Genomic DNA, 22132 nt, shown 5'->3' with positions numbered 1-22132 from the left:
TGTGGGGTTAAGTGGAGAAGGAAGCGAGAGAGCTCTATCATATTGGAATCTGCCCAGAGGGTCACAGCTGGCTACTGCTGCTCCCAGTGTTGTGCAGCCAGGTTGCCATAGTTACAGGACGGGATGATGGAAGGGCCTCTCTCCCTCTCCCTATCTCTCTCTCTCTCTCTCTCTCTCTCTCTCTCTCTCCGTCTGTGTCTCTCTCTCTCCGTCTGTGTCTCTATCTCTTCCTCTCTCCGTCTCCCTGTTGTCTCTTGTCACACACCTATGATCCCCCTCTTTTTTCCTTCCTGTTCTGGTGTCTCAGTATTTAGTATTACTCCTCCATCCTCTACATTATCTGGTGTATGAGATGATGTATGTGCTCTGAAATAGCAAAGTATATATTGTGTCCCCTGTTTTGATATATCACTGATCAAGTAAGCGTGAATTCTGAATTCCCGCCCCTCCCGCTGGTGTCTGGGAGCTTCAGCCACATGGTGGTTTTAAAAATGGATTCCATGCCCGTGCTGCCACCTGGTGGCAAGTGGTAGTATTATGTTTCATTGTGTTCCGCTTAGTTTGATTCTGTGCCCTCATCGTGAACCTATGTGGTTCCCAGGAGTGGTGTTGTAAAGTATGCAAATATTTAAGAAATTTACTTAATACAGTTACCTACAGTTTGAAAAGGTACTCTGGTAGAAATATAGTCTTGAGTTCAATTCTACTTAAGTAGCAAGCTGAGAGCGGGGAGCTCCCGTAGCTCACCGCGTATCTCGGCGCTATTTCTGCGTCGGGGACAACCGTGCTCGTCACGGATCTGGGGTACACGAGTTCGATTCCCGGACCCGCCGTATTTTCTCAGTGTCTTCCCCTACTCTACATCCCATTCAACCTGTTTCTGTCGGTCATGCTTGACCAGAAAAAGCGATAAACGCTAAAAAAAAAAGTTAAAAAAAAAAAAAAAAAAAAGTAGCAAGCTGAGTATCAGCTAAGTATAATAATAGCAGATAGTGAATGTACTACTGTTGAAAGTAAACATTCAGTCCTTTCAGTTTCCTAGAATGTTAAGTCCTCCAGTACAAATAGGCTATCAGAAATGTGCACTCACAGCAGCGGTGTAACCACCATCCTTACCAACGTGCCCTTGAGCAAGACGCTGAATCCCAAACCGTTTTCAGGGGCAACCTGGAAAACCGACATCTAATGAAGTGTGTGTGTGTGTGTGTGTGTGTGTGAGTGTGTGAGTGAGATGCACCGATCCGACTTTTTCAGTCCCGTTACCTGGGTTTGGGTATCGACCGATCCGATACCCATTGTCCATATTTACATAATTAACTCTACTTCATGTAGTGTTGTATTATAGTCGAGTAAAAACACAGCAGTTTAATTATTAACCTAATTAACTCTACTTCATGTAGTGTTGTATTATAGTCAAGTAAAAACACAGCAGTTTAATTATTAACCTAATTAATTCTACTTCATGTAGTGTTGTATTATAGTCAATAAAACACAGCTGTGTAATTATTAACATAATGAACTCTACTTCATGTAATAATACTAATAACTTTATTTGTATAGCACTTTTCATACAGAGGTTGCAGTTCAAAGTGCTTCACAACAGTAAAAAATACAGGCATAAGCGAGCATAAAAATTAAAAATGTAAATACAAAGAGATAGAGAGGTAGCAAGGTTAGGCAAATCACAGTTCTTCAACAATATAAATAATAAAATAGAATAGATTAGATAGAGTAAAAAAGTGCGGTTTGATTCAGTTTAAAATAGGCTAAAAATAATAAGATAGAACGGACAGTAAAAAGTGTGATAAGATTGTTCAATAAAGAAAAAACATATAACAGAGCAGTGTATCGCTCTTAGTACTTTGAGTTTCCATCGCTCTTAACACTTTGAGTTTCTTTACAAAGTACAGTTCTAAGTTACCTTATAGAACAACAGAGCAGTGTGTCGCTCACAACAACAGAGCATCACTCTAACATCATAGAACCGACATATGAATTTCATTTGAAGTGTATGAAAGTAGGTAGGGTAAAAATATAGCAAGGTATGGTAAATCAGTGTTTCACATTAGGATCTAGCATCCCAATAGGCTCTCTGTTTACAGTTTGATTCAGTAATACAAATAATAAAAATAGTTTAAAATGATTCAGTTTAAAAATAGTCATCAGTAAGAAGTAAAAAGTGTGATAAAATAGTTCTCTTAAAATTACAGTGCATACAGTAGGAGGTAGTGAGATAAAATTAGCATAGAACCGACACAATTTGATAGGCAGTGTATAAAAGTAGGCAGGGTAAGAATAGTGCAGGTAAGTACAATTTGTGTCGGGATATCCCTGATGTTTCTATAATAATATTTCCCCTTGCCACTAGGTGGTAGCAGATATCTATCTTCAAATATTTGCCTGCATTACCCCACAGTGAAATGCCTGAGCAAAGAGGTTTTAAGCTGTCTTTTAAAGATGTCTAGCGAGTTGGCTTCTCTGATGTTTTGGGGTCCACAGTTTTGGGGCATAGTTGATAAAGGCTGCATTACCGGTCCTCTTTTGACTGTTTCTGGGAGCCTCTAGTAGTCCAGCAGCTGATGATCGCAGTGTTCTTGCTGGTGTGTAATTTATTAGAGTGTTGGCGATGTAGCTATGTCCCTGTCCATTTAGAGCTTTGTATGTAAGGAGAAGGACCTTGAAGTCAATTCTAAATGTTACAGGAAGCCAGTGTAAAGCAGCTAAGACTGGACTAATGTGTTGTATTATAGTCAACTAACTTAAAGTCAAGTAAAAACACGTCTGTTTAAATATTAATGTCGTGAACTCTACTTCATGTAGTGTTGTATTATAGTCAAGTAGAAACACAGCAGTTTAAATATTAATGTTGTGAACTCTACTTCATCTAGTGTTGTATTATAGTCAATAAAACACAGCTGTGTAAATATTTACATAGAATGAACTCTACTTCATGTAGTGTTGTATTGTAGTCCAGTAGAAACGTGGCCGTTTAAATATTAATGTTGTGATCTCTACGTATCCATGCAATGTGATGTGGTGTGACCGTGTGTCCCTGTGTCTCCTCAGGCAAGGCCTCGTGCAGTGATGATGATGTCCAGAAGGCGGATGTCTCCTCCACCGGTCCAGGGGTCATTGACAAGGACCATCTGGGGCCTTTGCTCCTCCAGGTCAGCCTGGGGCTATACACCGGGGGCCAAAGGCCAGCGCCAATTAGCTGCACTTCCATATGCTTGGATCCCCACTTTGTTTCCATTGGTTCAGATCTCTGCTAAGTTGATAAAGAGATATTGTGCAGGTCGTGAGGGCACAGCTAGTGATCAAGTAGGGTGTGCATAATTTAATTATGTGCATCGATAACTCTAATATGATCATGATTTAATCCTTGAAGGGAAATTGGCTCACTGTCAGCTGTAAGAGATGACAGGCGCTCATACAGGAATGCACCAACAGTCATACCACGGTGCACCAAAAGACCATACAGGAACACACCAACAGTCATACCACGGTGCACCAAAAGACCATACAGGAACACACCAACATTCATACCACGGTGCACCAAAATACCATACAGGAACACACCAACAGTCATACCACGGTGCACCAAAAGACCATACAGGAACACACCAACAGTCATACCACGGTGCACCAAAAGACCATACAGGAACACACCAACAGTCATACCACGGTGCACCAAAAGACCATACAGGAACACACCAACAGTCATACGTACAAAAAGACACAAAAACAACGAAGAAGAATGTAAAACATGGGTTCTATTTTACTCTACTGTTGACCGACATTAGCTTTAGCGGTGGTGCTGTCCTTTTTGGTTCACCTTTGGATTCCAGATCAGCCCCCTTACCTGCCCCCCTCCCCGTGTTTGTCGTTCCCAGGCCCTGGACGGTTTTCTGTTTGTCGTCAACCGGGAGGGCAGCATCGTCTTTGTGTCAGACAACGTGACGCAGTACCTGCAGTACAAGCAGGAGGAGCTGATCAACACCAGCGTCTACAACATCCTCCACGAGGACGACCGGGAGGAGCTGCACAAGAACCTGCCCAAGACCAACGGTGAGGCTGCGTCCAGACGTGCTGCTTATAGGAGGGGCCACAGCGCCCAGACGTGCTGCTTATAGGAGGGGCCACGGCACCCAGACGTGCTGCTTATAGGAGGGGCCACAGCACCCAGACGTGCTGCTTATAGGAGGGGCCACAGCACCCAGACGTGCTGCTTATAGGAGGGGCCACAGCGCCCAGACGTGCTGCTTATAGGAGGGGCCACAGCACCCAGACGTGCTGCTTATAGGAGGGGCCACAGCGCCCAGACATGCTGCTTATAGGAGGGGCCACAGCACCCAGACGTGCTGCTTATAGGAGGGGCCACAGCGCCCAGACGTGCTGCTTATAGGAGGGGCCACAGCACCCAGACGTGCTGCTTATAGGAGGGGCCACAGCACCCAGACGTGCTGCTTATAGGAGGGGCCACAGCACCCAGACGTGCTGCTTATAGGAGGGGCCACAGCACCCAGACGTGCTGCTTATAGGAGGGGCCACAGCACCCAGACGTGCTGCTTATAGGAGGGGCCACAGCACCCAGACATGCTGCTTATAGGAGGGGCCACAGCAGCCAGACGTGCTGCTTATAGGAGGGGCCACAGCGCCCAGACGTGCTGCTTATAGGAGGGGCCACAGCACCCAGACGTGCTGCTTATAGGAGGGGCCACAGCGCCCAGACGTGCTGCTTATAGGAGGGGCCACAGCAGCCAGACGTGCTGCTTATAGGAGGGGCCACAGCAGCCAGACGTGCTGCTTATAGGAGGGGCCACAGCAGCCAGACGTGCTGCTTATAGGAGGGGCCACAGCAGCCAGACGTGCTGCTTATAGGAGGGGCCACAGCACCCAGACGTGCTGCTTATAGGAGGGGCACACATATTGGGGGCTGGTAATCCGGAGGTTCCCGGTTCGATTCCCGCTCCTCCCGGGTAGCGTGTCGAAGTGTCCTTGACCAAGACACTTAACCCCCTAACTGCTCCCGATGAGCAGGTGGGCACCTTGCAATGGTCGCCTCCGCCGTCGGTGTGTGAATGTGTGAGTGAATGGGTGAATGTGAGGAACAAATTGTAAAGCGCTTTGGATAAAAGCTGTTATATAAATGCATCATCTACCATTTTACCATATTGCCACAATACACACGGCCATTGACTCCAGTGGCCTGGTGGACAAAGAGGCCGTCCCATAACCGGGGAGGTTACAGGTTGAATCCCTGCAAAACACCAATGAGTCCTTGATCTGCTTGAGCTGGACACTGAACCTTACAAAATGTACACATGGTAAATGGTGCATTTATATAACAGCTTTTATGCGTGTCTCGAGAATGATATGCAAAGAAAATACATTTAAAATGTTTATGTGTGTAATATGCCAATTAATGGTCCTCGTTCATTTGACGAGTCCCCTCGTAACTGAGTGATTAACGTGTCCCTCGTCTCTTCCTGTGTCCCTCGTCTCTTCCTGTGTCCCTCGTCTCTTCCTGTGTCCCTCGTCTCTTCCTGTGTCCCTCGTCTCTTCCTGTGTCCCTCGTCTCTTCCTGTGTCCCTCGTCTCTTCCTGTGTCCCTCGTCTCTTCCTGTGTCCCTCGTCTCTTCCTGTGTCCCTCGTCTCTTCCGGTGTCCCTCGTCTCTTCCTGTGTCCCTCGTCTCTTCCTGTGTCCCTCGTCTCTTCCTGTGTCCCTCATCTCTTCCTGTGTCCCTCGTCTCTTCCTGTGTCCCTCGTCTCTTCCTGTGTCCCTCGTCTCTTCCTGTGTCCCTCGTCTCTTCCTGTGTCCCTCCCTTGTCTCTTCCTGTGTCCCTCGTCTCTTCCTGTGTCCCTCATCTCTTCCTGTGTCCCTTGTCTCTTCCTGTGTCCCTTGTCTCTTCCTGTGTCCCTCCCTCGTCTCTTCCTGTGTCCCTCGTCTCTTCCTGTGTCCCTCCCTTGTCTCTTCCTGTGTCCCTCGTCTCTTCCTGTGTCCCTCCCTTGTCTCTTCCTGTGTCCCTTGTCTCTTCCTGTGTCTGTCCACCAGCTGCCAACGGAAGCTCGTGGACCGGAGAGGCGCCCCGGCAGAAGAGCCACACCTTTAACTGTCGTATGCTGGTGAAGTTCGGCCACGCCCAGGCTCACGCCCAGAGCCACGGGCCCTCGGAGGAGGGGCCGAGGGGCCAGCGCTATGAAACCATGCAGTGTTTCGCCCTCACACAGCCCCGCGCCATGATGGAGGAGGGAGAAGGTAGGAGGGACGGCTGGCTTTGTGTTTTTTTTGGAATAGGGAGACCACTTTCCCCACTGCCGGTACCGATGCCACGTACTAAACCAAACCGGGGGATTGATCCCCATCCAATACGGAATGGACCCCGCCCTCGTTTCTTGATCCTCCAATCACGACTGTTGCTTCCCTCGGACACACTAGGAATGCTAGTTGTGATTGGAGGATCAAGAAGAGAGGGGGCGCACTTTGAGATAAGCCCATTAGAGCATTTGTCGGAGTCATTGGACAAACATGATTGAGACGTCTTGTCATGTGAAACATTTTGGTGTTTGCCACATGTCCAATACTAGTATCGGTGCATGCCTATCCAAGGTGAAATTAGATTAGATTCAGATGTATGGTTATTATTATTATACAGCACAAGTACAGTACAACGAAAAAGAGGTTTGGCATCCAACCAGAGTGCAAATGTAACAGTAAATTGCAACAGCGATATACAATGTACAGGTGATTAAACTGGATATGAAATGTATAAATTAGTACTACGGAGTGTAGTGCTAAATCGGATGCATCTACAGAGTTGTTGTATAATAAACAAAGATGGTATGGCTACTACTGGCCAGCAGCGTAATTAGTAAGAGTAGGATATGTACAGATATAGATATAGTAAAGGACTATGCGCAGGTAAGTGCAGACGGGTGAGAATAGATATATAATGCGGTCCCAACAAGGATCGTTATGGTGTACTGATGTATTGTGTTTTGTGTTCAGACTTGCAGTCTTGTATGATCTGTGTGGCGAGACGCATTACTGCTGTGGAGAGAACGGAGAGGTTCAGCACCCGACACGAGCTCACTGGTGAGGTCACTCTGCACTTACAGTAGGGGTGTAACGATGCATCGATTAATCGAAATGCATCGATTCTAATGTGACGATTCAACTCCATCGATTTGAAAATGTTAGAATCGAAATTAATCGAAATAAACACTTTTTTTTTAATGTTTTTTTTTTTGTGTATTGATTTTATGGACCTATAGTCCATTCATGCTGAGTGAATCAGTTCCCCCAGCCACATTTGTGTATTCAAAATGTTTTGGGGAATTAACTGATAGAAAATGTATCGAATCTAATCGAATCGTGGTCAAATGAAGAGATTTCATGATGCATTGAAATATTGAATCGTTGCCTGAAGAATCGTAATCGAATTTAATCGTTGTGCCTGTGAGGTTGCATCGTTACACCCCTACTTACAGTACATACACCATACTCTGCACTTACAGTACATACACCATACTCTGCACTTACAGTACATACACCATACTCTGCACTTACAGTACATACACCATATATACTCTGTACTTACAGTACATACACCATACTCTGCACTTACAGTACATACACCATACTCTGCACTTACAGTACATACACCATACTCTGCACTTACAGTACATACACCATATATACTCTGTACTTACAGTACATACACCATACTCTGCACTTACAGTACATACACCATACTCTGCACTTACAGTACATACACCATACTCTGCACTTACAGTACATACACCATACTCTGCACTTACAGTACATACACCATATATACTCTGCACTTACAGTACATACACCATACTCTGCACTTACAGTACATATACCATATACTCTGCACTTACAGTACATATACCATACTCTGCACTTACAGTACATATACCATATACTCTGCACTTACAGTACATACACAATATACTCTGCACTTACAGTACATACACCATATATTCTGCACTTACAGTACATACACCATATATACTCTGCACTTACAGTACATATACCATACTCTGCACTTACAGTACATACACCATATATACTCTGCACCTACAATACATACACCATATATACTCTGCACTTACAGTACATATACCATATATACTCTGCACTTACAGTACATATACCATATATACTCTGCACTTACAGTACATATACCATACTCTGCACTTACAGTACATACACCATATATACTCTGCACCTACAATACATACACCATATATACTCTGCACTTACAGTACATACACCATATATACTCTGCACTTACAGTACATACACCATATATACTCTGCACTTACAGTACATACACCATACTCGGCACTTACAGTACATACACCATACACTGCACTTACAGTACATATACTATACTTTGCACTTACAGTACATACACCATACTCTGCACTTACAGTACATACACCATATATACTCTGCACTTACAGTACATATACCATATATAATCTGCACTTACAGTACATACACCATATATACTCTGCACTTACAGTACATATACCATATATAATCTGCACTTACAGTACATACACCATATATACTCTGCATTTATAGTACATATACCATATATACTCTGCACTTACAGTACATACACCATATATACTCTGCACTTACAGTACATACACCATATCCTACACACAAGTACCTTCCCTCATGTTCCTCTATGCTACATATTCAGATTATTTTATTGTCAGTTTTTAAAATGTACATACATTTACATGTACATAGAAAAACGTGAGATGCTTGTTTTTCCCGGCTCCTCAACCGTAGTAGTTTTGTAAACATGGTACACAACGTATATTCTATCTATATAACTATAAGCTATAACTATATAAACTATAACTATAAACTAAATAAGCTATAAGTAGACTATAGACTATAAACTAAAACTATAAACGAAACATATACATAACGTTACATTCCTATCTATACAAACTATGCTACACTAACTGTATAAATAAACACTGTTATAGTTTTAAACGATATACTATAACTATAAACTAAGTCACTAAGGTGCTTATGTGTGCATGCTCATGTGATAATAGTAAGTTAGTGGAATTGAATGACCTTATCCTTCAGTACCTGCTGAAGGGGACATGCTTACATACTTAGCTTTTTTGACAACAATGGCAGGGGCCGGTCCCCTGAAACAGGTGCCTAATCAAATCCATATCGGAGTCGATCTAATCTAAATGTAATCTGGTAATTTGGTGCCGATGCCCAGTCCTAGACTTTTATATACGTACCTCTCTCTTTATCTGGTTTTTCATTTGAGGTGTTTTCAGAAGTCTATCTATGTTATATTCTTAATGGAGATTTACAACTATTAACTATAACTACAAATAATTGGAGAACTAATGGTGGCAGAACTCAAGAACTACTAGGAATGTCTGCTCACTAAGTGTGTTTGACTCTTTTTTTTTTTAAACTTTGGCCATTCCGCTGGCTCTTTTTTGCGTTTATCGCATTTACTCTGGTCAAGGATGACCGACAGAAACAGGCTGAATGGGGTACAGATGGGGGGAAGACACTCTGGGAAAGGCACGGCTGCAGTCCGGGATTCGAACTCGCTAAACCCCAGATCCGTGACGAGCACGGTTGTCCCCGGCGCCGAAATAGCGCTCGAGGTACGCGGTGAGCTACTGGAGCTCCCGTGTGTTTGACTCTTAACCACCTAACCTGCACAGACTACAACGTACTGTATAACGTATGACGTATATCATGCCAGTTGGGGTACCTTATGTATACTGCACCTGTGTATACTGTTTACTTTACTTACTCATCGTATATATTCAAATTCTAATTGACCATATTTATTGTAACGTATAATATAACTGATGAGGGCGACTGTGAATCAGGAGGTAGAGCAGTCGTCTGGTAATCGGAAGGTTCCTGGTTCGATTTGTATTTGAATAGTTCATTCATTCATTCAAACCCACATTCATTGCACACACACCCACATGCACACTCACTTTAAACAAACACCCATCTTTAACATTCACTTTAGACACTTTAAAAACTTTTTTAACACTACACCATATTTTATCTATTTATTTATTTACATACCTCAATTTAGCATTTAAAAAAAGTTAGCATTTTTTACTTCAGTTTGTACTTTAGGTTGTACATTGTATATTTTGTATAGTGTTTTGTATAGTGTTTGGACTTTATTGTTTTTACAGTATGAAACACATTCTCAGGGGGCTCCAAGCATTTCACTGTAATGTACTTTATACGTGACAAATTAAACAACACTTGAACTAGTTCCCAGTGACTTATCGAATAGTAATTCTGTGAGTGTTGCCCATCCCTACTGCATATCATGAAGCACAGATGATTCATTGTTTGCCTCGCTGTGTGTTTCCCAGGGAAGCTGATTGAGATCGAGCAGCAGAGCTCTCTCCACACCACCATGCGTCCCGGCTGGGAGGACCTGGTGCGACGCTGCATGCAGATGTTCCTGCACCGCAGCGAGGGCCAGCCCTGGTCCTACAAGCGCCACTACCACGACGGTACGCTCCACGGGCTCGGCGGCGCTCGCTCACCGTGTTACTGAATACCAGGCGGGGTTTCTCACAGGCTCCCGGCTTATTTTAGTTTTTAGTTTAGTTATTTTAGTCAGTTTTCTTTGAGGGACGGTGCATATTAATCAACAGTTTATACATTTATAAATTAATACAAATTAAAAAAAAAAATGTAAATAAGCCAACATTAGCAGGGTTGCTAGTTTTCAGGTGTACTCCCTGGGCTAACGTCACAGTGACCAAATGCGTCCACATTTTTATAGGATTCTATCACATTTTCATAACAATAGCGAATATTACTTACCCTGCGCCGTTTTCATTGAGCTTTCTTACAAATTAACGATGTTTTATTTGTCCTATATATGCGGATAACATTTAAAATCTTAAATTGTACCATTTTGTTTCCCTTTAGACAACAAACATTATGCTAATGATGCACTTTTGTTAAGATAATTAGTTTACCATTCGCGGTCACTGTACTGAGGTCGCATTAATAGTTTACCGCTGTTCAGATCGCGTCAAAGAATAGACGCGTCCCAGTGACCTGTGACCTGTGCTAAAGGTCTTGGGAAATGTATTGTTGTAGTTTTCAACATTTTCACCTTTTAATTTTAAACCAATGCTGCCAGAAAGTGTATCGTCACCTTGAGCGGCTACCCTCGCACTTCCGTAAACACCGTTGCCCAAAAGAGATTCCCACTTTTTACTGGGAATGGGGCGTGGCCGTATTTGGTCCCAGACAATAATGCCTCTTTTCCATTGCATGGTACCTACTCGACTCTACCCTACTCTACTCTACTCGCTTTAGGTACCTGGTACTTCGTTCCTTTTCCACTGCAGGTACTAAAATAAAGTACTCAGTTTGTCTCCGTGTGGGGAGGCGGGGCTGCTGGTGTACAGCTGAGAGCTCCATAGCTCTGAGAGCTCCAGCATAGCTATGTCCGTGAGCTAGGCGCAAGCCAGAGTAAAACACAGTTTTCAATCAATCAATCAATAACAACATTAACGAGACTCTTGTTGTGTCTATTCTGCTAACGCTAACGTTACCTCTCATTGTCTATTCTACAAGCGGTAACGTTAGCTAGGCTGTATGCTAACGTTAACGTTAGCATTAGGCTAACAACAAAGCTGTAACGTTACCAGTCTCGAGTCTATTTGCTAACGTTAGCATTAGGTAATAACCGGTTTAAAATGGATGGTGATTACCTCACGTTGTGTCTATTCTACTAGCATTAACGTTACTCATACAAACAATCAATAGCGAGTTATATTGATCACGCTATGTACGATAGCCATGCTAAAACGCTAGCACAACATTAGCACCTAACCTAACAACAAGCTTAAGCCTTAACAAGTCAGCGATCTTTTTGCGAGACTAAACTCTCCGCTCGGTGGCAAATTGTGTTGATGTCGGTTTTGTTTAATCAATAAATGAGGCAGAATACACAGTGACTGTATCCTTTGTTTATTGCACTTGTGCCTGCTGCAAACATAATTGAAATCCTATGCGAGACATTAAAGATGGCGGCTTTCTGTTTTCATTCAGACTCTCCAACGAGTGACGCGTCTCTCTTCTGACCAATCAGTGGTCTGCAGTGTTTCATGTGACTTTTCTGGTACCAGTTCTACTCGCTTGGCACGCGCTTGGAACCTCGACAGAGCAGGGACTAAAAAAGTACCCAAAAAGTACCCAAAAATTACCTGGTACCAGGTACTTTGGTAATGGAAAACCGAAAATGCCGAGTAGAGTAGAGTCGAGTAGGTACCATGCAGTGGAAAAGGGGCATTGAGTGGCTGCGATTGGTCTACGTTCCGTTAGATGTTTAAGCCAGAAAAGAAACAGCGGTGGCGGCGGTTCGGGGAAGAGAAAGGAATGTGTGTGAACGTGAAAGACCAGAGGCACTTTTAATCTCGATTCTCTAGGGGCTGTCAAACTATAAACGATAGGCTGTGATTTATTGAAATTAAATCAAATGAAAACAACATTACATGACGGAATGCATCTGTGGGAGCTGCGGTAATGAAGCGATGTGAGACACGGTGGTGCGGGGGCGGGGGGGTCATCGCAAGCACGTGGCGGTCACGGGAGTCTTCCTGTGATCCATTTTGTCAATTTTATCTAACAGTAGCTTCATTGACAAACGCCGTTGATCCAGCTGCACTGGCCACTCCTCAGGAACACCGTCGTTAGCGAAGACAGCTGGGCTTGTAGACTATACTGCAAACTTGTCTCTTCGGTCGGCTTCGTCCAGTGATTCTCAAGGCTATTCTGTCAGCCCCCCCCCCCCCCCCCTTTTGTGGACCAACATTTTTGGTGGGCCCCCCCACTCCAACAAAATAGTCATGAAATCATGAGCTTTCAAATTGTGCCACGACTTAACAATAACATTCTACATCAGTAACAATAACTCAAAACGTGAGGGAAGAAAATATGAAATTGTGCAATCCCTTTGCTAGAACAATAACATACATAACAATACAGTTCAATAGAAGAGAGAGAGGGAGCTTATAGCAGACTTAATCATTTTAGAATAGTTCTGCTAATGAAGTGAAATATTTATTATCAACTATCCAGTTCGTTTTTATAGTGTAACATTGGGTAACAGCTTGCAGTAGGGCTATGTTTTTTTTCTCCTGTTATTGTAAGTATTGATTGTTAAATATGTGTAATTGACAGACTATCTATTTCTATTATTTATTTATTCTTTTGAGTAAGGTGCAGGCAAAATAAATTTGTCTTCTCCCTGCTCCTTTTCGCTCATGGAATGTGCAAGAGGCGCTTTTATTATGAAATTATGCTGTTGTGCTTTTATGGAGCTGTGCATTGCCATGAACGGAACAAATATAAATTAAATTAAATGAAGATGGACAAATCATGAAATTGGCAGATACACATAAAAATAGACCTATCCACCCAGTATTTTATAATGAAATGTGCCATTCAGTAGACCAGGCGTCGTCTTGTCCCTCTGTATCCTCCTGGTTTGCATGTCGGAGAGACCAGGAAGCACTTCCCAACACCGCTTGCTTTAGAAGTTATGGGAGGCGGCTGGGGTCAAAAAGGCTACCGTACTTTTCGGACTATAAGCCGCGGCTTTTTTCCCCATTTTTCGACCCTGCGGCTTATATAACGGTGCGGCTTATATGTGGACAAACCCCGAAATATTGCTTTTTTTACTGCATTGAAATGTTATTTATCTGTTCCCTTATTTGCTAAACTTAATACAACTTGTAAATGAGTTAATGTTATTTGTCCGACAGTATTGTGTCCCAATGGGAGTCATTCTCTGTAGAGGTGGGAACTTAAAGCTCAATATAAGAACGGCCATGCACCACCACTCACAGAATCGAGAAAGAGCAATCAATCTGTCGAGCCTTTCCGTGTCCGGGCCGGGTGAGGTTTCCCGTGTTGAGTCAAATTAAGCCGCAGGCTCCACTCCTTACATATGGTAATTAAACATTAAAATTTAAAACACATGCGGCTTATAGTCCAGTGCGGCTTATATATGTACACATCATTCAATTTAGCTGCTGCGGCTTATAGTCACGTGCGGCTTATAGTGCGAAAAGTACGGGGTAATGTGATTTAAAAAAAATATATATATCCTTTTTTTTTGTAATTTGTCGCCAGAATTACCACAATGATATTGACATCCCTAAATGTATTTTTTAGGTTTGGGGAATTTATTCATGTCAATAAATATAAATAAATAGATTCCAAGTCCTTTCCTCAATGCCTCTCCCTACTTGTTTTGATCCCAATAATTTGTCCTGCTTCTCTCTCTCTCTCTCTCTCTCTCTCTCTCTCTCTCTCTCTCTCTCTCTCTCTCTCTCTCTCTCTCTCTCTCTCTCTCTCTCTCTCTCTCTCTCTCTCTCTCTCTCTCTCTCTCTATCTCTGTGTCTTTCTCTCTCTCTCTTTCTCTCTCTCTCTTTCTCTCTCTCTCCGTGTGTCTGTCTCTCTCTCTCTCTCTCTCTCTCTCCCCCCCCCCAGCTCTACACCACGGCCACGCAGAAACGCCGTGCTACCGCTTCGTCCTCTCTGACGGAACCCCGGTCACGGCCAAAACCAGGAGCGACTTCTGCCGGAACCCCAACTCTACCGAGCAGCCCACCTTCCTCTCCACACACCTGCTGCAGAGGTGCGAGCGCTGTCACCACGGTCACCAGCCCGTGCAGTAGTACAATCAGATGCACCGCAAACCGACATCTAATCTTGGAACAATAACTAGCGAAAGTGCCATGAAAGCTTTCTTGTGTGTTTTGGTCTCAACCGTAACATTTACAAAAATTGACCCTTTTTTTTTTTTTTTTTTTTTTATCCCAATGTTAGTCGTATGCCAATTCCCAATCCCCTTCCTGGTCGCTGCGCACTTACCCCCCACAGTCGGTCTGGGAGAGTGGAGGCTATCACGTGCTTCCTCCGACACACGTCCAGCCAATCAACCGCTTCTTTTCACCTGGCAGCGCGGATTCTCACTGAGAGGGCATAGCGTGTGGAAGGATCACACTACCCCCCTTAGATCCTATCCGCGCTTAGCAGGCGCCCCGACCGAACTGTAGGAGTCGCTGTTTACAACGACCCGGACCCACCCCTCCAGCTTCTCCCACCCTCTAATACTGCCAATTGTATTAGAGTGAACGGCCAGCCAAGCTGGTGACAACCCCGGAGCTGTGAGCTGGATTCGAACAGGCAAATCCAGCCGCTCCGGGGTTGGTGACGAACGCAATCTCCGTTACGCCACCTGACCGCCCTAAATGTAGTCTCTTCAATATTTTACTTCAATAGTTGGGTTGACAGTGGCTCATGAGGTAGAGCGGTCGTCTGGTAATCAGAAGTTTCCCGGTTCGATTTCCCGCTCCTCCCGGGCAGGGTGTCAAAGTGGTCCTTGGCACCTTGGCATGGTCGCCTCCGTCGTCGGTGTGTCTATGGGTGAATGTGAGGAACAAATTGTAAAGCGCTTTGGATAAAGGCTGTTATATAAATGCATTCATGCAAAACCATTCAATATCTATAGGCCAAAGTGCACTCATAGCGGTCTATTTCATATTCATTGTGAAGAAGTTGAACTACTTTGGAGCAAAGCTGTGTCGTGTCTCGCGCCGTCGTTCCCTTGGTTTTTTCAATGTGTTGCGCCGCCTCTGGATTATGTTTAGTGGTCCTTAAAAAAAAAACTACATTGTGAGCGATTGTGCTCCGGGCGACAGTGGGTCAGGAGGTAGAGCGGTCGCCTGGTAATCGGAAGGTTCCCGGTACGATTCCCGTTCTTCCCCGGTAGCGTGTGTCGGAAGTGTCCTTGAGCAATACACCTAACTGCTCCTGATGAGCCGGTCGGCGCCTTGCATGGTCTCATCCGCCGTCGGTGTGTAAATGAGAGGCGCAAACATTTTAAAGCGCTTTGGAGAAAAACACTATAAACGCACCATTTACTTTGATGTGTCCAGCTTATCGCCGCTGTCGCATGAAAACGTAACTCCAATTGTAACGCATTCACACCACATAGTATAAATAAACGGCAAGAATCTTTCTGATTTATGTTTGGAGACGTGCGGTTTTCATGCAACAGCGACCATCATATTGAATCTGAATTTCACCTAGTAACCATATTTCATTTCTCTCCCAGGGAGCCGAATGGTTACCGGGGCAACCAGGCGGGCGCCATGAGACCGCAGGGCGTGGCCGCCCAGAACCCCAACCACGCCCAGATCAACGCGGCTCCGGGTGGGGCGGGAGGGGCCATGAGCCGGGGCTACAGCATGGGTGAGCAGGGCAACGTGCCACAGAGGGCGGGCGCACCCCCCTACGCCGGGGGCAACCGGGGGAGCCCCATGAACCAGATGAACCCCATGCATCAGATGAACCAGATGAACCCCATGCATCAGATGAACCAGATGAACTCTCAGATGCACCACCCCATGAACTCCCAGATGAACTCCATGCACCAGATGGGGCACCACGGTATGCAGCATCCGCAGCAACATCCACAGCAACATCCACAGCAACATCCACAGCAACATCCGCAGCAGCATCCACAGCAACATCCGCAACATCCGCAGCAACATCCGCAGCAACATCCTCAGCAACATCCGCAGCAACATCCTCAGCAGCATCCACAGCAACATCCTCAGCAACATCCACAGCAACAGCACCACCAACATCCGCAGATGGGTCCGTTCCATCGAGGAGGAGGGGGCGGGGAGGGCGGATACGGGATGGGGATGACCAGCCCCCCGCAAGGGAGCCCGGGGATGAGCGGCCCCCAGCACAACATCATGGGCTCCCCCAGGGTCAGAGGGAGCCCCAAGATGGGTGCCGGCCCCTTCTCGCCAGGAGGTAGGAGTCCTGAGCGCCGTGTCTCTAGAATATTGTGCTGCTACTGACTGTTGTGCTCCGGTTGTGTGAAAGAAATCTTCAGTTTTTGTGTTCGGTGTGAAGGTTTACAAGGTGCTTTCTTTTTAATTTTTTAATTTTCATGAGTCCAGGGTCGTGGGGGCGACAGTGGCTCAGGAGGTAGAGTGGTCGTCTGGTAATCGGAAGGTTCCCGGTTCGATTCCCCCTCCTCCCGGGCAGCTTGTCGAAGTGTCCTTGAGCAAGAAGGTTAACCCCTAACTGCTCCCGATGAGCAGGTCGGCACCTTGCATGGTCGCCTCCGCCGTCGGTGTGTGAATGTGTGAGTGAATGGGTGAATGTGAGGAACAAAATTGTAAAGCGCTTTGGATAAAAGCGCTATATAAATGCACCATTTACCATTTTAGGGTCTATGAAACCATTTGAAAACCCATTGTACATTGTACAAATTCCAAAAATATAGTTGACAAGGGCTTAATAATCTTAGTTTTTAAAATGATCTTAAACGTTTGTTTGGTGGTACAAGCTGTTTATCGGGCACAATCGAGTTATTCGTTATCCGAGGTTGCGTTTTACGTGGTACACCTGTTTAAGCTACAGACTTGGCACACGCCCGTCTTCCTCCTGCAGGTATGAACTCTCCCATGAGCTCATGCCTCTGTGTGCCTCCTGCAGGTATGAACTCTGTGGCTCTGTTTCTCCTGCAGGTATGAACTCTGTGGCTCTGTGTTTCTCCTGCAGGTATGAACTCTCCCATGAGCTCCGGTCACCCGGGAGGCCCCTCCTTCTCCAGCAACTCCCTGAACGCCCTCCAGGCCATCAGTGAGGGAGTGGGCAACCCCCTGCCCTCCCCTCTCAGCTCCCCGCCCCCACACAAGCCCGACAGCTCCCCCAGCATCCATTCCACCAACCAGAGCCAGAACCAGGCCCACGGTGGCCCCTGTAAACCCGGCCCCCCAGGCCACTCTGATTCCAAGAGCCCGGGCGGCCCGCTGGGGGCCGGGGGAGAGCCGCAGCAGCAACACCCCCACACGCCCACCGCCGAGGGCCCCCCCGAGAAGCCCGACAGCCAGGCCGGCAGAGAGGGAGGCCCGCCGCCCGCGGGAGAAGCCAATCGACGCGTCCCCGACGCCAAGGGCCACAAGAAGCTGCTCCAGCTCCTCACCTCGCCCACGGACGAACTGGTGCCGAACGTGACCCCCGGCTCCGGCCCCGTGTCCACCTCCGAGACCAAAGAGGGAGGAGCCGGGGTCACCAGCCCCTCCTCCTCCGCGGGGGGCGTGTCCTCGTCCACGGCTGGCCTCGGTCAGCAGGGCCTGGGAGGGGTGTACTCTGCCGCCGGGGGCGCGGGGGCTCACTTCGCCAACCAGTCCTTGCAGGAGAAGCACAAGATCCTCCACAAGCTCCTGCAGAACGGGAACACGCCCGACGAGGTGGCGCGCATCACGGCCGAGGCCACGGGGAAGAGCTCCCTGGAGGCCGGGGGCCCGGAGGCCGGAGGAGCCGGAGCCGCTGGGGGAGCCCGGGGGCTGGAGGTGAAGCAGGAGCAGCACAGCCCCAAGAAGGAGAAGACGCACGCCCTCCTCCACTACCTCCTCAACAAGGACGACTCCAAAGACGGCGGCGGCGGCGACGTCAAGCCAAAGGTCGAAGAGCTGGAGGGGAGGGCGGGCGCCCAGGGGTCGGGGGTCACCAGCTCCGATCCCCAAGCCCCAGAGGGCAAGGTCAAGACCGAGCCGACTGACGAGGTAGGGATGCCTGGTTTAAAAACAAATGGATCCTTGTGTATATTAATAACCCTTTCACTACCGCACTACCAAATGCTTAAACCTTTCACTGTGACAATACAGGAAGGTTAACCCTTTCACTGCCACACGACAACGGGTTGACCCTTTCACTAACACACTACAGAAGGTTAACCTTGTGTAGTGTGATAGTAAAGGGTTAACCTTCTGTAGTGTGGTAGTGAAAGGGTTAAGTGTAGATTAGCACTTAATAGGGGTGTAACAGTACACAGAAGCCACGGTTCGGTACGTACCTTGGTATTGGGGTCACGGTTCGGTACGAGTTCGGTACAACAGAATAAAAAAATATATAATAATTTTAATATTTTTTTATATTATATTTATTATAATTATTATTATTAAATCGAATAATTTTCTATAGGCTTGCCGTGGTAGTCAGTGATACTGGTGTCATTCTGTGTTCAGGCATCCACTTGCCTACTGCCCCTTTAACAACTTATCCTTGCTAAGTTTCACTTTCACTTCTAGAGAGAATTTAACTTCACGACGAGACTGAATACTAGAGAACAGATGACATATTACAACAATGGCAGAGGATTATTTGGATTTAAACACAGTGGAGCTCAGATGATCTGTCCGGAAAAGTATGTTTATTTTTTTTTATTTGATGAGCTGTGCCTGTGAGTCCGGCGGGGGAGAATGTTGATGTGTTTGTTGGCGCGTGTCGGCGACGCGTGTGTGTTTCTTTCCATTGGTTTCATTTGGTTAACGTTATTGGGCGAACAAGAAAACGCAGCTGTTCCAATGTAAATGTGCCTTTCTCCGTGCACTTTCGCCGCTCTGAACTGAAGTCAAGGACTCTGTGTGCCGCGCGCTGTTCTCGCACGGACCTCGCGAGTGCCTGCATGTATTCTCCGTATGGCTCGTACCGCACCGTGACGACCGTACCGTAAATTCGCGGGACGAATACACGTACCGTTACACCCCTAGCACTTGATAACCATCCTTTTCTAATCATCGTCCATGTGTCTTGTTCCAGTTGGAGACGTTGGAGACCATTCTGGGAGGCCCCAGGAACACGTCTGCCTTCTTCTCTGAACCAGACTCCAGAGCTGGGAAAGAGATGGGGAACAAACAGGGCAGCGTGCCGGACAGTTTACACGGTAAGGCCGTCTTCTCTTCACTGGAACATACAAGACTACACATAACATACAGTCTGATCAAAGCTCATGGGTGTTGTTCACGATGAGTAGATTCTTGCTTTGTGGTCATTTGCACCCGTCTGGAAACATCAGCTGTACTTTATTGGGAACTGTACACATGCGCACACTCATTTCCCACACATTTATCAATCTGCGCTTAACCCATATAACGGAACATAGACCAATCTCGGTCACGCTCTTTGTCTGGGAAAGCCCAAAACCAAATTCGCTCACGTCCCATTTTGTGCGACATCCAGGCTTTTTTTTACTGTCAGCGTTTGGGAATTTCATGCCGACAGGTAGGTGAAGTGAAATTATACTTATTTTAGAATATATATATCAAATTTCATGAGTATTCATCTATATTTAGTCATCTAAAGACTATTAGATATGAAAGGAAAGTACCAGTAAAAAGTGGGACTCTCTAGAATGTGTTTTGGGCAACGGTGTTTACAAGTGTGCGGGGGTAGCCTCTCTGATCAATTAATGTTATACACAACACTTTCTGTTGTCAGTAGATGGCAGCATTGGTTTAAAAGGTGAAAATGTTATGACTACAAAATGACTACAAATCCCAAGACCTTTATCACCTAGTTGTTCACAGGTCAGCACCGGATAGACCACTGCACTTCCGCGTTACATTGAAATCGGGGAGGAGATAGCGGGGGGAGCAAATGAATGAATGTGGATGAGAGCCGTGATGTAAGTGGTTGCAGCTACGGCTGTGGGGGTGCTGGAGACATGATCCAATAGACTTTTATGCGCCTGAGTTTCCTGAACACGGCGCGACCCATTCCTAATCGATCAGAACTAAATCGGCCGAGATCAAGTCCCTTTTCCAGCACCTACTCCCCATACACATGCGCAGATTGTCAACGGAGTCTGGACGACGCGAGATGACGCACAAATGAATGTTGAATGTTCCATCAGAGGGGGGAGCTTGTGGTTGTAGTGTGAGTGGCTGGAGACTCCGAGGTAATTGTAGATGTCGCCATAAGACGCGTCTGGCCATTTAGTGGGATCATTTTTTCATTATCCTGTTCGGCTGAAAGGACACTGGCCACCGAAGCTCCCCCCTCTGATGGAACAGTCCACATTCATTCGTGCGTCATCTCGCGTCGTCCAATCTGCGCATGTGTATGGGGAGTAGGTGCTGGAAAAGGGACTTGATCTCGGCCGATTTAGTTCTGATCGATTAGGAATGGGTCGCGCCGTGTTCAGGAAACTCGGGCGCATAAAAGTCTATTGGATCATGTCTCCAGCACCCCCACAGCCGTAGCTGCAACCACTTACATCACGGCTCTCATCCACATCCATTCATATGCTCCCCCCGCTATCTCCTCCCCGATTTCAGAATCCCGGAAGTGTTGCAGTGGTCTATTAGGAAAACGTGATCTCAACACAGGAGCGTTAAACTATTAATGCGACCTCAGTACAGTGACCGAGAATGGTCACCTAATTATCTTAACAAAAGTGCATCATTAGCATTATGTTTGTTGTCTAAAGGGGGACATATGGTACAATTTAAGATTTTAATGATGATCCGCCCATAAAGGACAAAATAAAACATCGTTAATTTGTAAGAAACCTCAATGAAAACGGCGCAGGGTAAGTTATATTCGCTATTGTTATGAAAATGTGATAGAATCCTATAAAAATGTGGACGCATTTGGTCACTGTGACGTTATATATTTGTCTCAATGAAAACCGGCCTATAGAAAACGTGAATCAGGAAGTGCATATTGTCACAGACACTCCAAGAGGAGTTGACATGTTTTTGATTAGAGGGGATCTTTAAAGAACCATATTAGTTTTCACACATTTTGAATAGCCAACGTAATGGCTAATTTATTCTTAATTTATTGTTAATTAAAATAAGGTGGTGAAGTTGCATTATACACCACCTGAAAATACACAAACTATATATATATATATTTATTTTGTATACGTTTCTTTTATGTATATTTAATTTTTTTTTACGTGAAGTACCTCATAGACTGGCAATGTCACTAACAGACTCACTGAATCACTCACTCGCTCACATAATATGTATATAGTAACTCACTCATTCACGGTTAGCCACTCTGCCCCTAGTGGGCGCTCGGAGGCAATGTGCTTTGTCTAAGAATTGCAGCTCTGACACTGTCTTTGTTTTGATAACACTGACGCACACACTCTTGTGTTAAAGCCATCTAAAATTGTAAATGGATTTGTGTAGACGGTTTGTAAATAATGATGACATTTTGGGAC

The 22132-nt window shown here is 45.7% G+C and overlaps 1 protein-coding gene across 3 annotated transcripts in view; it reads left to right on the top strand.

Annotated features, from left to right (window-relative positions):
- ncoa3 (nuclear receptor coactivator 3) overlaps nt 1-22132 on the top strand; it is a 132477-nt gene that overhangs the window by 92081 nt on the left and 18264 nt on the right. For all 3 annotated transcript variants that reach the window (XM_084317346.1, XM_084317344.1, XM_084317345.1), the window contains 9 exons: nt 3067-3167; nt 3894-4068; nt 6055-6258; nt 7009-7095; nt 10434-10577; nt 14581-14728; nt 16211-16920; nt 17677-18683; nt 19720-19843. In XM_084317346.1, coding sequence (XP_084173472.1) covers nt 3067-3167; nt 3894-4068; nt 6055-6258; nt 7009-7095; nt 10434-10577; nt 14581-14728; nt 16211-16920; nt 17677-18683; nt 19720-19843 — 2700 coding nt within the window. The remainder of the gene's footprint in view (nt 1-3066; nt 3168-3893; nt 4069-6054; nt 6259-7008; nt 7096-10433; nt 10578-14580; nt 14729-16210; nt 16921-17676; nt 18684-19719; nt 19844-22132) is intronic.

The sequence above is a fragment of the Notolepis coatsorum genome, assembly GCF_963971535.1.
Source record: "Notolepis coatsorum genome assembly, chromosome: 6".
In the NCBI taxonomy this organism is placed as follows: Eukaryota; Metazoa; Chordata; class Actinopteri; order Aulopiformes; family Paralepididae; genus Notolepis; species Notolepis coatsorum.
The sequence above is the reverse complement of the archived record's forward strand: the minus strand, read 5'-3'. Positions and strand labels throughout refer to the sequence as shown.